The sequence below is a fragment of the Mastigoproctus giganteus genome, chromosome 4 (genome assembly GCF_048544385.1).
Source record: "Mastigoproctus giganteus isolate SK-2022 chromosome 4, ASM4854438v1, whole genome shotgun sequence".
Classification (NCBI taxonomy): domain Eukaryota; kingdom Metazoa; phylum Arthropoda; class Arachnida; order Uropygi; family Thelyphonidae; genus Mastigoproctus; species Mastigoproctus giganteus.
In genome coordinates, this window is record NC_143578.1 from 149,296,083 (window position 1) to 149,310,997 (window position 14,915).

Below are 14,915 nucleotides of genomic sequence, written 5' to 3' on the forward strand. Positions count from 1 at the left end.
TGCAACAGGATCTGGAAAGTTGAGCAGATGGGCTGAGAGGTGGCAAATGAAGTTTAACATTGACAAATGTAAAGTACTACATATGGGAAACAGTAACCCCAGAGTAACGTATCAACTCTGTGGTACTACACTGACAGTGGTAGAGAATGAAAAGGACCTGGGGGTAATTGTGCAGGCAGATATGAAGTTTTCTGAGCAGTGTAGATGGTCTGCAAGAGTAGCTCATAGTGTCTTGTCAATGATATACAGGAATTTTTATAGCAGGGAAAAGAAGGTTATTATCCCCTTATATAAGGCAATGGTCAGGCCACACCTTGAGTACTGTATACAGGTCTGGAGGCCTCATTTTAAGAAGGATGTAGAGCTGTTGGAACGAGTACAGAGAAGAGCAACAAGATTAGTGAATGGAACAAAGGGTTGCTCTTACGAAGAAAGGCTAAAATTTTGCAAAGTACAGTGTCTGGAGACTAGGCACCTGCGAGGTGATCTGATTGAGGTGTATAAAGCTTTGAATGGTTTGAACATGCTCAATTCTGATGGAATTTTTCCTCTTGCTCAAAATAATCATTTGAGAGGGCATAAATTCAAATTGAGAAAAGACAGATGTAGGATAGATGTTCAGAAGTTTGCCTTTAGCCGGCTGGTGGTTGGTTGGTTGGTTGGTTGGTGGAACAGACTTCCATCCTTTGTTGTGGAAGTTAATAGCCTAGATAAATTTAAGGCTGAGCTGGACATGTACTTGGAATGAATGGAGGGGTGAAATGGAAGTGGTTTTCTTTTTTCTTTTTTTTTTTTTTTTCTGGCTGATGCTGCATAAGCTTGCTTCCTTGCATCATATGCTAATGGTCTACTAATGCTAATGCTAGTTCCATTGCAGGAATTTAACCATTATTTTGGCTTGGTGAGTCTATCAGGTGGCTTCCGAGGTGCTGAGGGCTTACTTTTGTAAGTCTTGGCTTTATCTTTCCTGGGGAAGTACGGACGCTGTCCAGTGTCCATTTCCTCCTCAGCAAAGAGCTCCAAGACTGAATATTCTTGTACCTCCTTCTCCATGACATTTATGTTTTCTTGGGTTCTAGGGGATACTTCAACTTTATTAGTCTTTTCTTTGGAAGTTGCTTTTGTTACCTTGTGGAGCATTAGGAGGTACCGATACAGGAGTGGCAGCTGATTGGTCTTTCTCTGCAGGTTTTTGTGGGCTTAAGAGGTAATGTGCGATGGGAGTGAATGACTCTTTTGGAGGAATGGTCATGCCTGTCTAAGTTCCGATGGAACATCTCCCTGCTACCTTCTGGGCGTAGGTGGGTTTGGTGATATTTAGAGGTTTTACCGCTTTCCTTGCCTTCTGGTATGTTCAGCTCTGCCTTCAACCATTGGATTTCTTTTTCTTCTTTCCACCTCTGGCATGCTCGTGATTTTTTTTTTTTTTTTTTTTTTGATTTGGTAGTTTTTGGCGCATCGGCTTCTGTGGCCATATTGCACCTCCCAGGGTTTTTGCAGTACTTTGATCCAAGCCCGAGGCAGGAATCGAACCCGCGACCTTTGGGTTGCCGGGCAGGTACTTTACCCACTCGGCTAGCCCGGTCGGCGCATGCTCGTGAGTAGGCTGGATGTTCTCCCTCACAGTTAATGTAGGTGGGTTTTGTGGCTGAATATGCTGTTATTTCATGGTCCTTTGCATCACATCGAGCACATGCAAGGACTCCACGGCAAGCCATTTGAGAATGTCCATATTTCTGGCATTTAAAACACCATAAAGGGTTTGAAACATATGGATGTACTGGACAGTTGATGTAACAGCTTTAATCTCATCAGGAGACATAGGTGAGTTAAAAGTCAGGATTATGTTTTACCAAGTTTCCCATCTCCATGCACATTAATTCCCTTTACGGCAATAACTCCCTGGGGCTTCAGTTCTGAGCAGATTTCCTCCTCAGTAACGTTGACAAGGTCTCACTCTGAAATGACACAGGAATCTCGATGAATTGAGTGTTCTATGTGGTGTCACTGTTATGGGTATTCCTCCGATTGATGTTGCTCAGAATAGCTGCTTAGACTGCCTGTCCGTTTTAGTTTCAATTAAGAGGTTACCAGAACAGAGCCTCTTAACAGATATGGGTGAACCTGCTAACCCATCTAACCCTTTCTGTATAAAGAAGGGTGACATTTTTCCAATCGGTTTTTTGCTGGTAGAATGTATAATTAAAAACCTTGGAACAGGCCCTGATGATATTTCAGTTCGCTGCCTCTTTGTAGCAATAATGCTATCTGTGTCTTCGTCTATATTTTCAGATAGGGACTGGGTTGGGGCCCCTGAAGAAATAAGTTTATCAGGATTCATGAAGTTTTGAAATGGTTCAGTGGCCGGACTCCCCACCCACCATGGAGCCCAAAGGGACGCCCACTACCCGGCATGCAATAAATGCACTTGGAAGTGGAATGTCAGGGCTACCCAGACACCATACTCACACTGCCACCAGCCCGAATCCTGTCCCTCAGACCATGAGGGTAGGGGCATGGCATTGACATGGTTGACCCTCGCAGGCGAGCCAACTAGCCGATTGATCTTAATCGGGCCTTCCAGGACAACCTGTCTTGTCGAAGCAGGGGCCAAAGTGATGTATTGAAGCTGGGCCCCTCAACCACCAGGAACCCCTTTTCCGAATTTCCATGGGTTGCAGCACACGGCAAATACACCGGATTCCAATGATGTAACCCTGGAACCAAGGTATGGGCGTTAGATCCTAGTGATGCTAATCTGGAAGGTTAGCAGCATCATTGAGAGGTCCCCTCACCACGTACGGGTGCCCACGTTGAGGGGGGGGAAATATAAGCACTCACCAAGTGCCCCTACAAACAATGTAGCCTAACCTGGCAATGGTGGTCTGGCACTACCTCACAGGTGTCTTCAAAAATAACATTCCTGAATTGGTGTGGTTGGCACACTGTTTTTTTTTATTGCAACCATTTGGATTTTGCATGAAGACTGGCATGGTAAATACAGTTGTGCCCCAGTATCTGCAGATTCGGGTACTGGTGATTTAGCTGCCCGGTTAACCACGGGGAAAAAAATTAAAAAACTTAACACATACTACTCACGTGTCCAATACGTTGCCTCCATTTATTTTTTACGATGTTGATTTTAAATCTAATAGCTTCCTTTTATTTTTTACAATGTCGCATATGGTTTGGTCACCAACATTATAATGGTTCTTTAGAGATTTAACGGATGCACCATTTTAAAACTTTTGAATAATTTCAAGTTTTTGCTTAATTTGAAAGGAGATTAGTGTACCTATTATCTCAACAACTCTGGTGTTTCTCATTTTCATTTTTGCGATTTCTAAACAAAAAACAAAAAAAAATTCCAACATCCCTGACATGAATAGTGAACCAAAATTTGTCCTAACATTTGGACTCTTTTTTTTTTTTTTTTTTCTTTTGAGCTGTAAGTGTGAAGACAGCGGGAGTTGCAAGATAATAGGTATACTAATCTCCCAATGACGACTTATAACACCGGTTCTTGTCGCTTATTTACGACTTGCAAAATATTTGTTTATACCTATTCCAGTTATTATTTAAATTTTATGATTTCTGGTTGATTTTTTTTTTTTTTTTTTTTTTAATTTGGAGTCTTGAAGTGTCCCGGTTAATCCGATCCTGGTAAACCGAGAGCCTGCTGTACTTTATTATTATCGTATTTAATTTTGGTAATGTCTTAATTTTTCTAAGTTCTAATGAACTTATTTGTTCACCATATAAGTGAACACCTGCTGACCCCATGTTATATATGGGGTCAGTAGGCGTTCACTTATATCTGCGGTTTCAGCCATCCATGGTAGGTCTTGGAATGTATCCCCCGTGGATACGGGGGGGGGGGGGTCTTACTGTATAGCTGACACTATATTTGTGTAATGTTTCATGTTACTTGTTTTTCCTCTCCCACAAGGTCAATAAACCCTGCCCTAGTCATTTTTGAAAGCTTTATTATTGTTTTCACAATAATAATAAAGACATGAAACCCAAAATCCTCTCAAAAATGCCTGCTACTCTAAAGAAAGCAATTTCATAGTTTCAAATTTAGCATGCTCTGAACGGCATAAAATCTGATATAAATTTCAAATACGCCTGAAAATTAAAGTAACTAATAGTATCAAATATAAATGTATTTTTTAATTTTTTAATAAAATTGACCTGATAATAAGGAGAAATAAATGCATATGTGCCGTTTGAAAATTCGAGCACTCAATAGTCTTTTATATCGGAAAATGAAGAAATTATGACATTGAAATTTCTACTTTATGGATAATACATTTTTTTTTTTTTCCCAGAAAAAATTAATATATTTTTTTTGAAAATAAAAGTGTAAAACACACTGCATGTTATAAAAATTTTAATATATTTTAGAACTTAAAAAGTCTCATAAAATTATTGCAATAATTTAAGAAAATACGAAATATTGGTATTATTCAAGTAGAATTTTAAAAAAAAGTAAAAACTAAAAAAAAAAAAAAAAAATGAGGGGGGCACCTTGGTTCACTGTGTATTTTGACTAAATAAACTGAGCAGACACAATTTGGCCTCAGTAGTCTTGTGTTGTTAAGCCAAATACCAACAACAACAGCCACCACTGTGTTTAAATAATGGTGGCAACACCACTGCCAGGTTAAAATTATACTTTATTAGAATACAGTCCTTCTTCATATGTGGTTTTTTTTTTTTTTTTTTTGTTTAAGGTCATATCATTTCATATTTGGCCACACAATTACCATGAAGTCTGAGTGCAGTAACACACAACTAGCATTAATTCTCAGGTGGTAGATGACTTTTATCAACCGGTGAAATACCACCACTTTGCTTATTGGAGGCTTCATTAGTCTCTAGTGCAAAGTTTCCGGCATCCCCCTCCCCCCATACTTCTCCTTCAACCCATGAACGGTACTAACTACTATAGGTTTTGATACCTTTTGTGTTTGGGGTTTTCATAAAAAAAAAAAAAAAAAATCTAGGATTGCTGCTTTCCATATCACTACTTTGCATTTGTCAACATTAAACTTCAATTGCCACTTCACAGCCCATGCTTCTCATTAACCCCGGGGGCTAACACCTGGTGAGTATGGACTTGGCACACCCAGGGTCCTGAGCTGGATATCATCATTCTTCTCTTTCTTGGTGATTCCCTTCTACTTTTGACTCTCTCTCTCTCTCTCTCTCTCTCTCTCTCTCTCTCTCTCTAAGGGTTACTCGGGAACTTTTTTTTTTTTTTCCTGGTGTAGCATAAGCCTCAGGCTTCCTTGCATCATATGGATATTAATAATAATAATAATAATTTAGAATTTGCTGTTGGTAACTTCATCAGTTGCTCCCACTGCTTTGAATTTAAAACCTGTCTGATACTGCTGTGGTCACCTTTATGAAAGCAAAAGCACTTTCCCTTGCCTTTGACAGTTGCTATATCTTCAAGCAAATTCTGCATCAATACATCACTATCACAGCTCCCTAGTGGGTCTTTTATCTGCAAATTCCCAATGCAAAAAAGAATCACTGCTGTGCAGTTAATATAACTGCATAGATCCCATCCATCCCAGGTTCCTTCCTTATGTTTAACCATTGATATTGATATCAATGTTAATGTGGACCAATCTGATTTATCCCCTTCCTTCTAGAATTTACATAAGAAAAGAACTCTTTTCTGTTTTTCTTTGCATCCTTTGCCAAAGATTTCTCATAATCTGCCTTTGCCTGCCTAACCTCCTTTGTGACTTGATTACAGACTAGCTTATACCTACCATAGGCTTCTGTGTCACCTGATAATTTATATGCATCCCATCCATTTTTCTTCTCTACCATGAGTCTCAATAGTTCATCTGACATCCATTTAGGCCTAAATCTTGAATAGTATTTTTTTAGTTGGTATGAAAAGCCAAGGTTAATTAGCTTCCAAGATTGATTCCTTGAATGCTTTCCATTTAGAATTAGCTATTGGTAACATCATCAGTTGTCCCTCCTCTGTAGAATTTAAAAACTGTCTGAGACTACCATAGTCACCATACGAAAGCAAAAGCCTTTCTCTTTACCCCTGATGGCAGTTACATCTTTAAGTAAATCCCATGTCACTACACAGTGATCACTGCCACCTAGTGGTTCCTTTATCTGCAGATTCTTAATGCATGAAAAATCACTGCTGATAATCAGATCAAGAGTATTACTCCCTCTCGTTGCCTCTCGAACTTGCTGCTGTAGAAAACAATCACTGAATAAATCCACAGAAGTCTTGCTAGTGTGTGAATGATCAACCCACAAGTTCCCGCTAATATCTGGAAAGTTAAAATTCCTCATTAGAAGACATTCCAATTTTCTGGCCCATTCTATTTCTCTGTACAGTTGTCGTTGTACTCAGAGTCATTAGGCCTATAATACACTCCTACTCTCATTTTTGCCCTCTCAGTGCTTATGTCAAACAAATCTGATTCAACATTGCACTGGTTCATACATGGATAATATGAACTTAATTTTATTGTATCATATTTTATTTTTTAATTTGTATTTAAAATCTCAAATTTAAAATTCTGTATTTAAAATTTTTTTTTGGCTGTGGGCTTCCTTGCACCATATAGCTAATAATAATAAAAAAATAATATTAATAATAATAAATAATAAAATATATACACATGGATGCTAATTAAAAAATAATATCAACTTAAACTTTCTTACTAAATCTAGCCTTAGCCATAACCACGTCACTTCCATCACTAGGTGTGCCAGGTCCAGCTTTATTTACTGCTTTTACTCTGAACTGATATTCCATGCCTTCAATTAAGTCTGGTACTTGTGCTTCACATTTATCTCCAATGATTTCAATAGCTTTCTGCCATTTGGAACTATATTTATCTTTCTTCTCTATAATATAGCTTGTAATTGGTGCTCCACCATCTGTAACAGGAGGACTCCAACTGAGGTCAACGTGATGCTTATCCCAGTCTTTAGCCGTCGGTTTGCCTGGTTTACCGGGTTCATCTAGAATTTAGAATATAATGATTAAACATGTTTTGTTCATACATTATACAAACAATGGAAAGAAAATGTTATTAATATTACTGTAACAAAAATAATATTGATTTGTATATTATTATAAACTTCTGTAACATGAAGATAAATTCTTTTTTATTTATTTATCCTTGTAAGATTAAAGCATATTTCAACATTCATACAAATTTATATTTATTAGCTGTGTAAAGCTGAGCAATAATGATAGAATTGCTAATTTTAGAATCAATTTTATTACTATTTATTAATTTATTTTTCAGCACTTTTATGGTTATAGTACTTAATCATATGGGTAGCAGTAGCCGCAGAGTGACATGCCAACTGTGCGGTGCTGTACTCGGGGTGGCAGAAAGTGAGGGTAGTCGGGTGGGGGGGGTTGTGTGGTCTGATGTGGGGTTTTCTGAGCAGCACAGACAGGTTGCAGGAGTTTCTCATGGGGACTTGTCAGTGATATACGGGAGTTTTGCTAGCATGGATGGGGAGGTGATTATCTCCTTGTATAAGGCAATGGTAAGGCGTCACACCTTGATTACTGCATACAAATCTGGAGGCCTCATTTTGGGAGGGGTGTGGAGATGCTGGGGTGAGTGCAGAGAGCAGCAATGGAGTTGGTGAGTGGATCAGAGGATTTCTCTTGCCAGGAGGGCTTAAGTTCTGTCAAATGTGGCATCTGGAGGCTGGGCACCTGTGAGGTGATCTCGTTGAGAAGTGTGAGGCCTAGACAAACTTTTGGAGTGAATTGATAGGTGAAATGGGAAGGGTTTTTTTTTTTTTTTTTTTGGTTGATGCTGTATAAGCTTGCTTTCTTACATCATATGCCTTTACTAATGCTAATATATATATATATATATATGTACACTGGTGTTCAAAGAAAGTGCATCACCGCTTAAAATTGTAATTGTCGTCCGAATAACCTAACTATATGGCAGTATTTCTTACAGATTGCATCAGATAATATCGACATGCTTAAATGATGATGCAATATTGCATCAGCCAGCTGTTACTTTCAGCTATATAAGCATGCTCTGCAAGAGTTGCAATCATTCCTTGCTTGTGTCAAGATGCCGAGTTATGTGCAGTTGACGCCACGAAGAAAGAGTGCTATTGTTGCTTTACATGAGGAAGGATGTTCTTCCCGTCATATTGCTTATAGACTGTTTTGTAATCAGTCGACAGTGAGTAGATTTCTTTCCAAACTCAAGAATACTGGTTCTGCTGATAGGAAAAACGGAACCGGATGCAAATGAGTCTATGCCAAAACAGGACCACGTTTTGAAGTGCTTATGCCTTAAAAATCATAAAGCTTCTTCGTCTGAGCTGAAAAGAGAATGGGAAGAACATACAGGAGTTGTAGCAAGTGCAGTAACAGTCAGAAGATGCCTCTTCAAAAATGGCCTTCTAGCCCATCGTCCTAAGAAGAAGCCCCTTGTCACACAAAAAATGAAAAAGGCCCAATTAATTTGGTGTAAGAATCATGTCAAATGGACTCCGAACATTGGAAGTCAGTTATTTTCTCAGATGAGAAAAAATTCTACCTCTGATGGGAGATAAACAATTCACTGTAGACATAGTAAAGAATACCATCCAGACTATGGTGTCTACAGTGAAATTCCCTACCAGTCAATGATATGGTGGTGCATTTCAGATTGCGGAGTAGATCACCTGCAGTTTATAAAAGGTTCCATAAATGCCAATGGATAACCTGGCTATATTGGAAGGCAAATTGCTGCCAACCATTAGAGACCATTTCAGCCTGCCAAGTAACTGCATCTTTGAGGATGACTCTGCTCCTTGTCATCGGGAAAAAAGTGTAAGTGGGCACTTCTGTAGTTACTTTAGCTTCATTTCTGTATTACAGATTCAACAGTAATGTGTTTACATTTGTTACAGGTGAAAAAAATGGTTGGAAGAACGGTCCATTACAACTGGTAGCTGGCCAGGAAACAGCCCGGTCCTGAATTCTATAGAGAACTGTTGGTATCGTGTGGAATCTGCAGTTGCCAGAAAGAAACTAAAGACCCTTCATGAACTTCAGGAAGCCATAATTCATGTTTTGAACCACGAACTATCAGTTGATTATCTTCAGAAATTGATCTTGTCAATGCCTCGACGGTGTGCTGCCGTCACCAGGGCCAGAGGCAGTTCAACTAAATATTAGTTTGAACCTGGTGAACTTTTCATTTTGTTTTCCATTTAAAATGATAAACTGAAACAAATTGAGGGCTTCTGATAGCATTTCAGCCATAATTATTGTGTTTACCAAAATGGTTGTATAAAGGTTGCAAATTCTCATTTTGGAATATTTTGAGAGCACCTGCTTGTCAAATATTACTTAGTTTTGCCTTAACTATTAATAAATATCTTTTGTTTATATTTATATTTGTGATATTAGTCATTAATGTAACATTCCATCGCGAAAAAGGGCTAGAAATGTGAAATTTATAGGTGATGCACTTTTTTGAACACAAGTGTATATATATGTATATATGAAATATACGATATAATGGGTTAAAACCCAGAGTATTAGTGGAAAGATAAAAATAAAATAAATTATTTATGACAAATGCACCAGAGTGTGCAAAGCAGCAGCAAAGGATGCAGAAGTTTATATCAGTATCTTTTAATAAATATGACAGTTAGGCGTGAAGATGGAAGTGTAAGTTATACATAATGCCAAAAGCTAAAAGGATAGCAGAAATATGAGAAAATGTAGGTGTGGAGAGGGAAAAAGAATGAGAATATTCTATAAGTTCTGATGAATTAGGTAAAATCATAAAATCATAGTCTGAATTGTATAGCCAATTAAAGAGGAGTGACCTGTAAAGTAAAAATGATTAAATCAAAATGATAAATAAATAAAAGTAATGGCAGCTAGCATCAGATAAGGGTGGGTAAATTTGGCTATAATTCAAAAGGGGGTAGAGCAAATATGCAATTAAATGTGATGCTATCAAAAGTAAATTGATATATGATTGACATACAATATACTACACCTGATCATGCATCAAGAACTGCATTTCTATACTTGTGGAAGAGAAGAATTTTAATAATAAATTAAGTGGGATCGAAAGAGGAAAGCAGTATAACTCTCACAAAGTATGGAGAAGGTAGTCCCAATGCAGTGTATATTGCATAAAATAATTAAGGTAAATTAAAACTAGGTGTATATTGTAAAAAACTAACTGAGTACAAATTCAGGTAGAAAATGCAAATAGAAGTTTGGTGAATTTAGTAGAATTTGTAAAAATAATATGTAAATAGAATTAAGAGCAGGCAAAAGGTATAAGACTAGGGAGTGAATTAAGGATAGGTAAATGATAAATGTGTATCTAAATAAAATAACGGCAAAGATAGTGAGAGATTAAGTATAGTAGGAACCTTTGTATCACCCTCGTATTGCACTAACAGCTTTACGAATGGGAAAAAGTAGAGGTAGAAAGTATAAAGATAAAAAGTAAAGAAAAGATATTAGATTTAGTAATATTTTTTTTGGGAGAATTTTTTTATCTACATTTTCATCCCTTCCCTTTTCTCAATTCACGCCCTTGCCTTATGTCATTTGCTTGCGTTATCTTCATGTACAAATTCTCCCAAAAAATTTTTTTTACTAAATCACGTCTTTCACTTATAACCACCTATTATTGCATCTTAATTACACTGTAAGTACTTATTATAATTTTATTGCTATTTTACTTCTTAATTTACTTTAATTTCTTATGTTCTATAATGTACACTGCATTGGGACTACCTTGTCCATATTTTTGTGGAAGTTCTACTGCTTTTCCCTCCTATTTGCTCTCACTTATTTTTATTTTTAAATTTCCTTTTCTTCCATAAGTCAGGACAAGTATAGAAAAACAGTTTTTGATACATGATCAGGTGTAGTCCCCTGAAGAAATACCTGATTATGTATCAATATTTATTTTTAGCTAACATCAGATTTTAATTTTATAACATTCGAGGTTGGCATTCAAGGTGAGCAGATGCGCTTCGTCAGGGCTCCTCAGTTAAGTGGATTGGATTACTGTTGATTAGTGCTTTTAAATATTTGATTTATTTAGATATTGTTGGATTATTTTGTTATAGGTTTTCCTGTAACAGTTTGTTTTCAATAATATATAGATATAATTTTTTAAAGTTAATTTTCATTGATATTTAGCTAATTTTATAATGGTAATTACGAGATCTGCCTTAAACACATCACAGGGTATCATGACTCACACGGAAATAGCCAATGGCGATTTACGGGTGAGTCATGATTTAATTTGTTGCGGAACCTGTGGAATGTTTTCCAAAGTCGACCTGGTGACTTATCCTAGCTCACCTGGGGATTCTTTTCTTTGTGATCGATGTAAGGAGTGCACCGATCTTAAATTACAATTTGTTGCATTGATGGAACAATGAGTCCCTGAAAAAATGGGTGCTTTCCCTCAAGAATAATGCATTTTGGAGCTCGTCAGGTATTCAAGACTCCAGCAATCTACCAAGTGATGCACACCCGATTTGGGCCTCAAAACAGAAAACCAAGTGCAAATTACTCTGGTTAAAAAAGGACATTGTTTTATTAGGAGACTCCATTGTCGGGGAAACGGGGAATATTTTTTGTAATAAGGATAGGTGGAGTAGAACCAGGGTATGCCTGCCGGGAGCAACTATTAATGATGTCATCAACAGATTGTCAGATTTTAAAGGGGGTAAAGAGAATATTATTATTCATGTGGGGACTAATGACATTAAACATACAGGATCTGATGATTTGTTGGAAAAATACAGGACCATGCTGAGGAAATGCCACGAGCTAGGCCATAATGTCTATGTGTCTGCAATTTTGCCCAGACACCACAGGAGGGATTATATGTTAAAAGCCTTGTGGATTAACTAAGACTTGAAGGACTCTGCAAGGCTTTAGGGGAGGGGGAAAATTTCTATCAGCATGGCCCCCACTTGTAGGTAGAAGGAATTTGTTTTGTAGAGATGGGATACACTTAAACAAAGGTGGTGCAAAAGTTTTTGCCAGTATTATTGAGGATACATTAAAGATTTAGGGAAACTGCTAGTTAGGGGGGATGTGGGTAATACTGACACGCGTTTATCTGATAATATTGGTCAAAGTAACTCTTGCACATACCTCAAGAGTTCTTATCTGTTACCCCAACTGCCCATATTATCTAGATGTTCTGGGGACAGAAACGTTTCAAGTGAGCAGGTAGCTAATGCCAGGAAAGAGAGCCTAAAAAAACTTCAAGAGTTGTGTTAGGGTTGTTAAATATACAAGAACAGTAAGTCTTAATTGTTTATATAGTAATGTTAGAAGTGTTGTCAATAAAATGAGAGAATTCGAACTGCTGGTTAAAACAAGTAACGCAGACATAATAGGGCTTATGGAGACGTGGTGCCACCCGGAAATTGGGGATGATGAGTTTCAGTACAGCTTGTATAATGTATTTAGGAAGGATAGGGTAGATAGAAGGGGTGGTGGGGGTAATGCTTCTTATCAGAAGCAGCCTGAGTGCGACGATAGCTTTCCCGGATTCAGACATTTCACGTGCTAGTATAGCATTAGCATTAGTAGAGGCATTTGATGCAAGAAAGCAAGCTTATGCAGCATCAGCCAAAAAAAAAAAAAAAAAAAAAAAGTAACATAAATAAATAAAAATAACCACTTCCACTTCACCCCTCTGTTCGTTCGAAATACCTGTCCAGCTGAGCCTTAAACTTATTTAGGCTATCAACTTCCACGACAAGGGATGGAAGTCTGTTCCACCCACCAACCACCCGCTGGCTAAAGGCAAATTTCCGCACATCTATCCTACATCTGTCTTTCCTCAATTTGAATTTATGCCCTCTCAGGTGATTTTTCTGAGCTAGAGGAAGAATCCCATCAGCATTGAGCATGCTCAAACCATTCAAGGCTTTGTACACCTCTATCAGATCACCCCGCTGGTGCCTAGTTTCCAGACACTGTAATTTGCAAAACTTAAGCCTTTCTTCGTAAGAGAACCCCTTTGTCCCATTCACCAATCTAGTTGCCCTTCTCTGTACTCGTTCCAGCAGCTCTATATCCTTCCTGAAATGAGGCCTCCAGGCCTGTATACAGTACTCTAGGTGTGGCCTGACCATTGCCTTATACAAGGGAATAATCACCTCCTTATCCCTGCTAGAAAAATTCCTATATATCATTGACAATACACCATGAGCTACTCTTGCAGCTCGTCTGCACTGCTCAGAGAACTTCATATCTGCCTGCACCACCACCCCCAGGTCCCTTTCATTCTCTACCACTGTCAGTGTAGTACCACAGAGTTGCTCTGGGGTTGCTGTTTCCCATATGTAGTACTTTACATTTGTCAATGTTAAACTTCATTTGCCACCTCGAAGCCCATCTGCTCAACCTTTCCAAATCCTGTTGCAGCAGCATAGTGTCAGTAGTGTCCTTGACAACCCTGCCAACCTTCGTATCGTCTGCAAACTTGGACATTAAGCCTGATATACCATCATCAATATCATTTATAAATACAGAAAACAATAAAGGCCCCAATACTGAACCCTGAGGGACTCCACTAATAACATTAGTCCACGATGAGCAGTGTCCATTGATTACCACTCTCTGTCTTCTCCCCCTCAACCACCCCTTTATCCATAGCAACAACTTGCCTCCAATGCCACACTGCTCCAATTTGTGCAGCAGTCTTCCATGTGCAACAGTATCAAAAGCCTTTCTAAGATCCAAGTATATAATATCAAAGTTATTCCCTGCATCCAGTTCTTTTGTGACTGCATCATAGTATCCAATCAAATTGGTCAGGCAAGACTTCCCCTTAACAAAACCATGCTGTGTCCTAGCTATAACTGAAGTCTTGTCTAGATGATCCTGCAGTGCTTCTTTCACCAGTGCCTCCATTAATTTTCCGGGAACAGAAGTTAAACTCACAGGTCTATAATTACTTGTGTCAGCCTTTGATCCCCCTTTGTGAATTGGGGTCACATTTGCACATCTCCAGTCAATGGGTACCTCCCCTGAGTCCAAGGAAGCTCTCATAATTATGGCTAAGGGTTTGCTTACCTCCTTTGCTGCCTCCTTTAATATAACTGGATAGATCCCATCCACCCCAGGTGCCTTTCTTGTGTTTATCTTCAACAATTTCTCCTCCACTTTGCTCTCAGTTATTACAAGATTCTCTAGCTTACTGCTAGAGTTGAATACACCTCTGGCATTCCCCTCGCTGAATAACTCCTCATGTGTGAATGTCGATGCAAAATATTCATTTAGTTTGTTAGCTACCCGAGCAGGGTCATCAACAGTTGACCCATCGATCTCAAGTGGACCAATCTGATTCATCCCCTTCCTTCTAGAGTTTACATAAGTAAAGAACTCTTTGCTGTTTTTCTTCGCATCCCTTGCCAAGGATCTCTCGTAATCTGCCTTCGCCTGCCTAACCTCCTTTGTAACTTGGTTACAGATCAACTTGTATCTATCATAGGCGTCCGTGTCACGTGTTAATTTGTATGTATCCCATGCATTTTTCTGTATATAGAATCTGTATGGTGTGAGATAGTTGGAAACAAAGGTATAATGCGACAAAGATAAAGTTGACCAGCTGCATCCTATTTTTCTTCCAACTCTTGTACTGATTTTGGTAAACCACCTCCCACCATTCCCAGTGTACTCCATTCAATGTCTCTGTGGTCTTCCATCAGAAGGATTTTGAACAATTATGATTCTAAGAAAACTAAGAATTCTAAGTACATGGTAGAGTTGAGGTGACCTGATGATATTTCTCCACTTGTTCTCAAAACCTGTGCTCCTGAACCTACTCCTGTTCTGTGTTGCCTTTTTTTACTTTCTTATTCCAAAGATGTTTTACCTT

The 14,915-nt window shown here is 38.3% G+C and overlaps 1 protein-coding gene across 1 annotated transcript in view; it reads right to left on the bottom strand.

Moving 5' to 3' along the window:
- LOC150087120 (twitchin-like) overlaps positions 1-14,915 on the bottom strand; it is a 3,511,780-nt gene that overhangs the window by 1,945,306 nt on the left and 1,551,559 nt on the right. Inside the window, 1 exon segment of the mRNA XM_090372971.1 lies at positions 6,715-7,017. Within this exon segment, the coding sequence (XP_090229097.1) occupies positions 6,715-7,017 (303 nt within the window).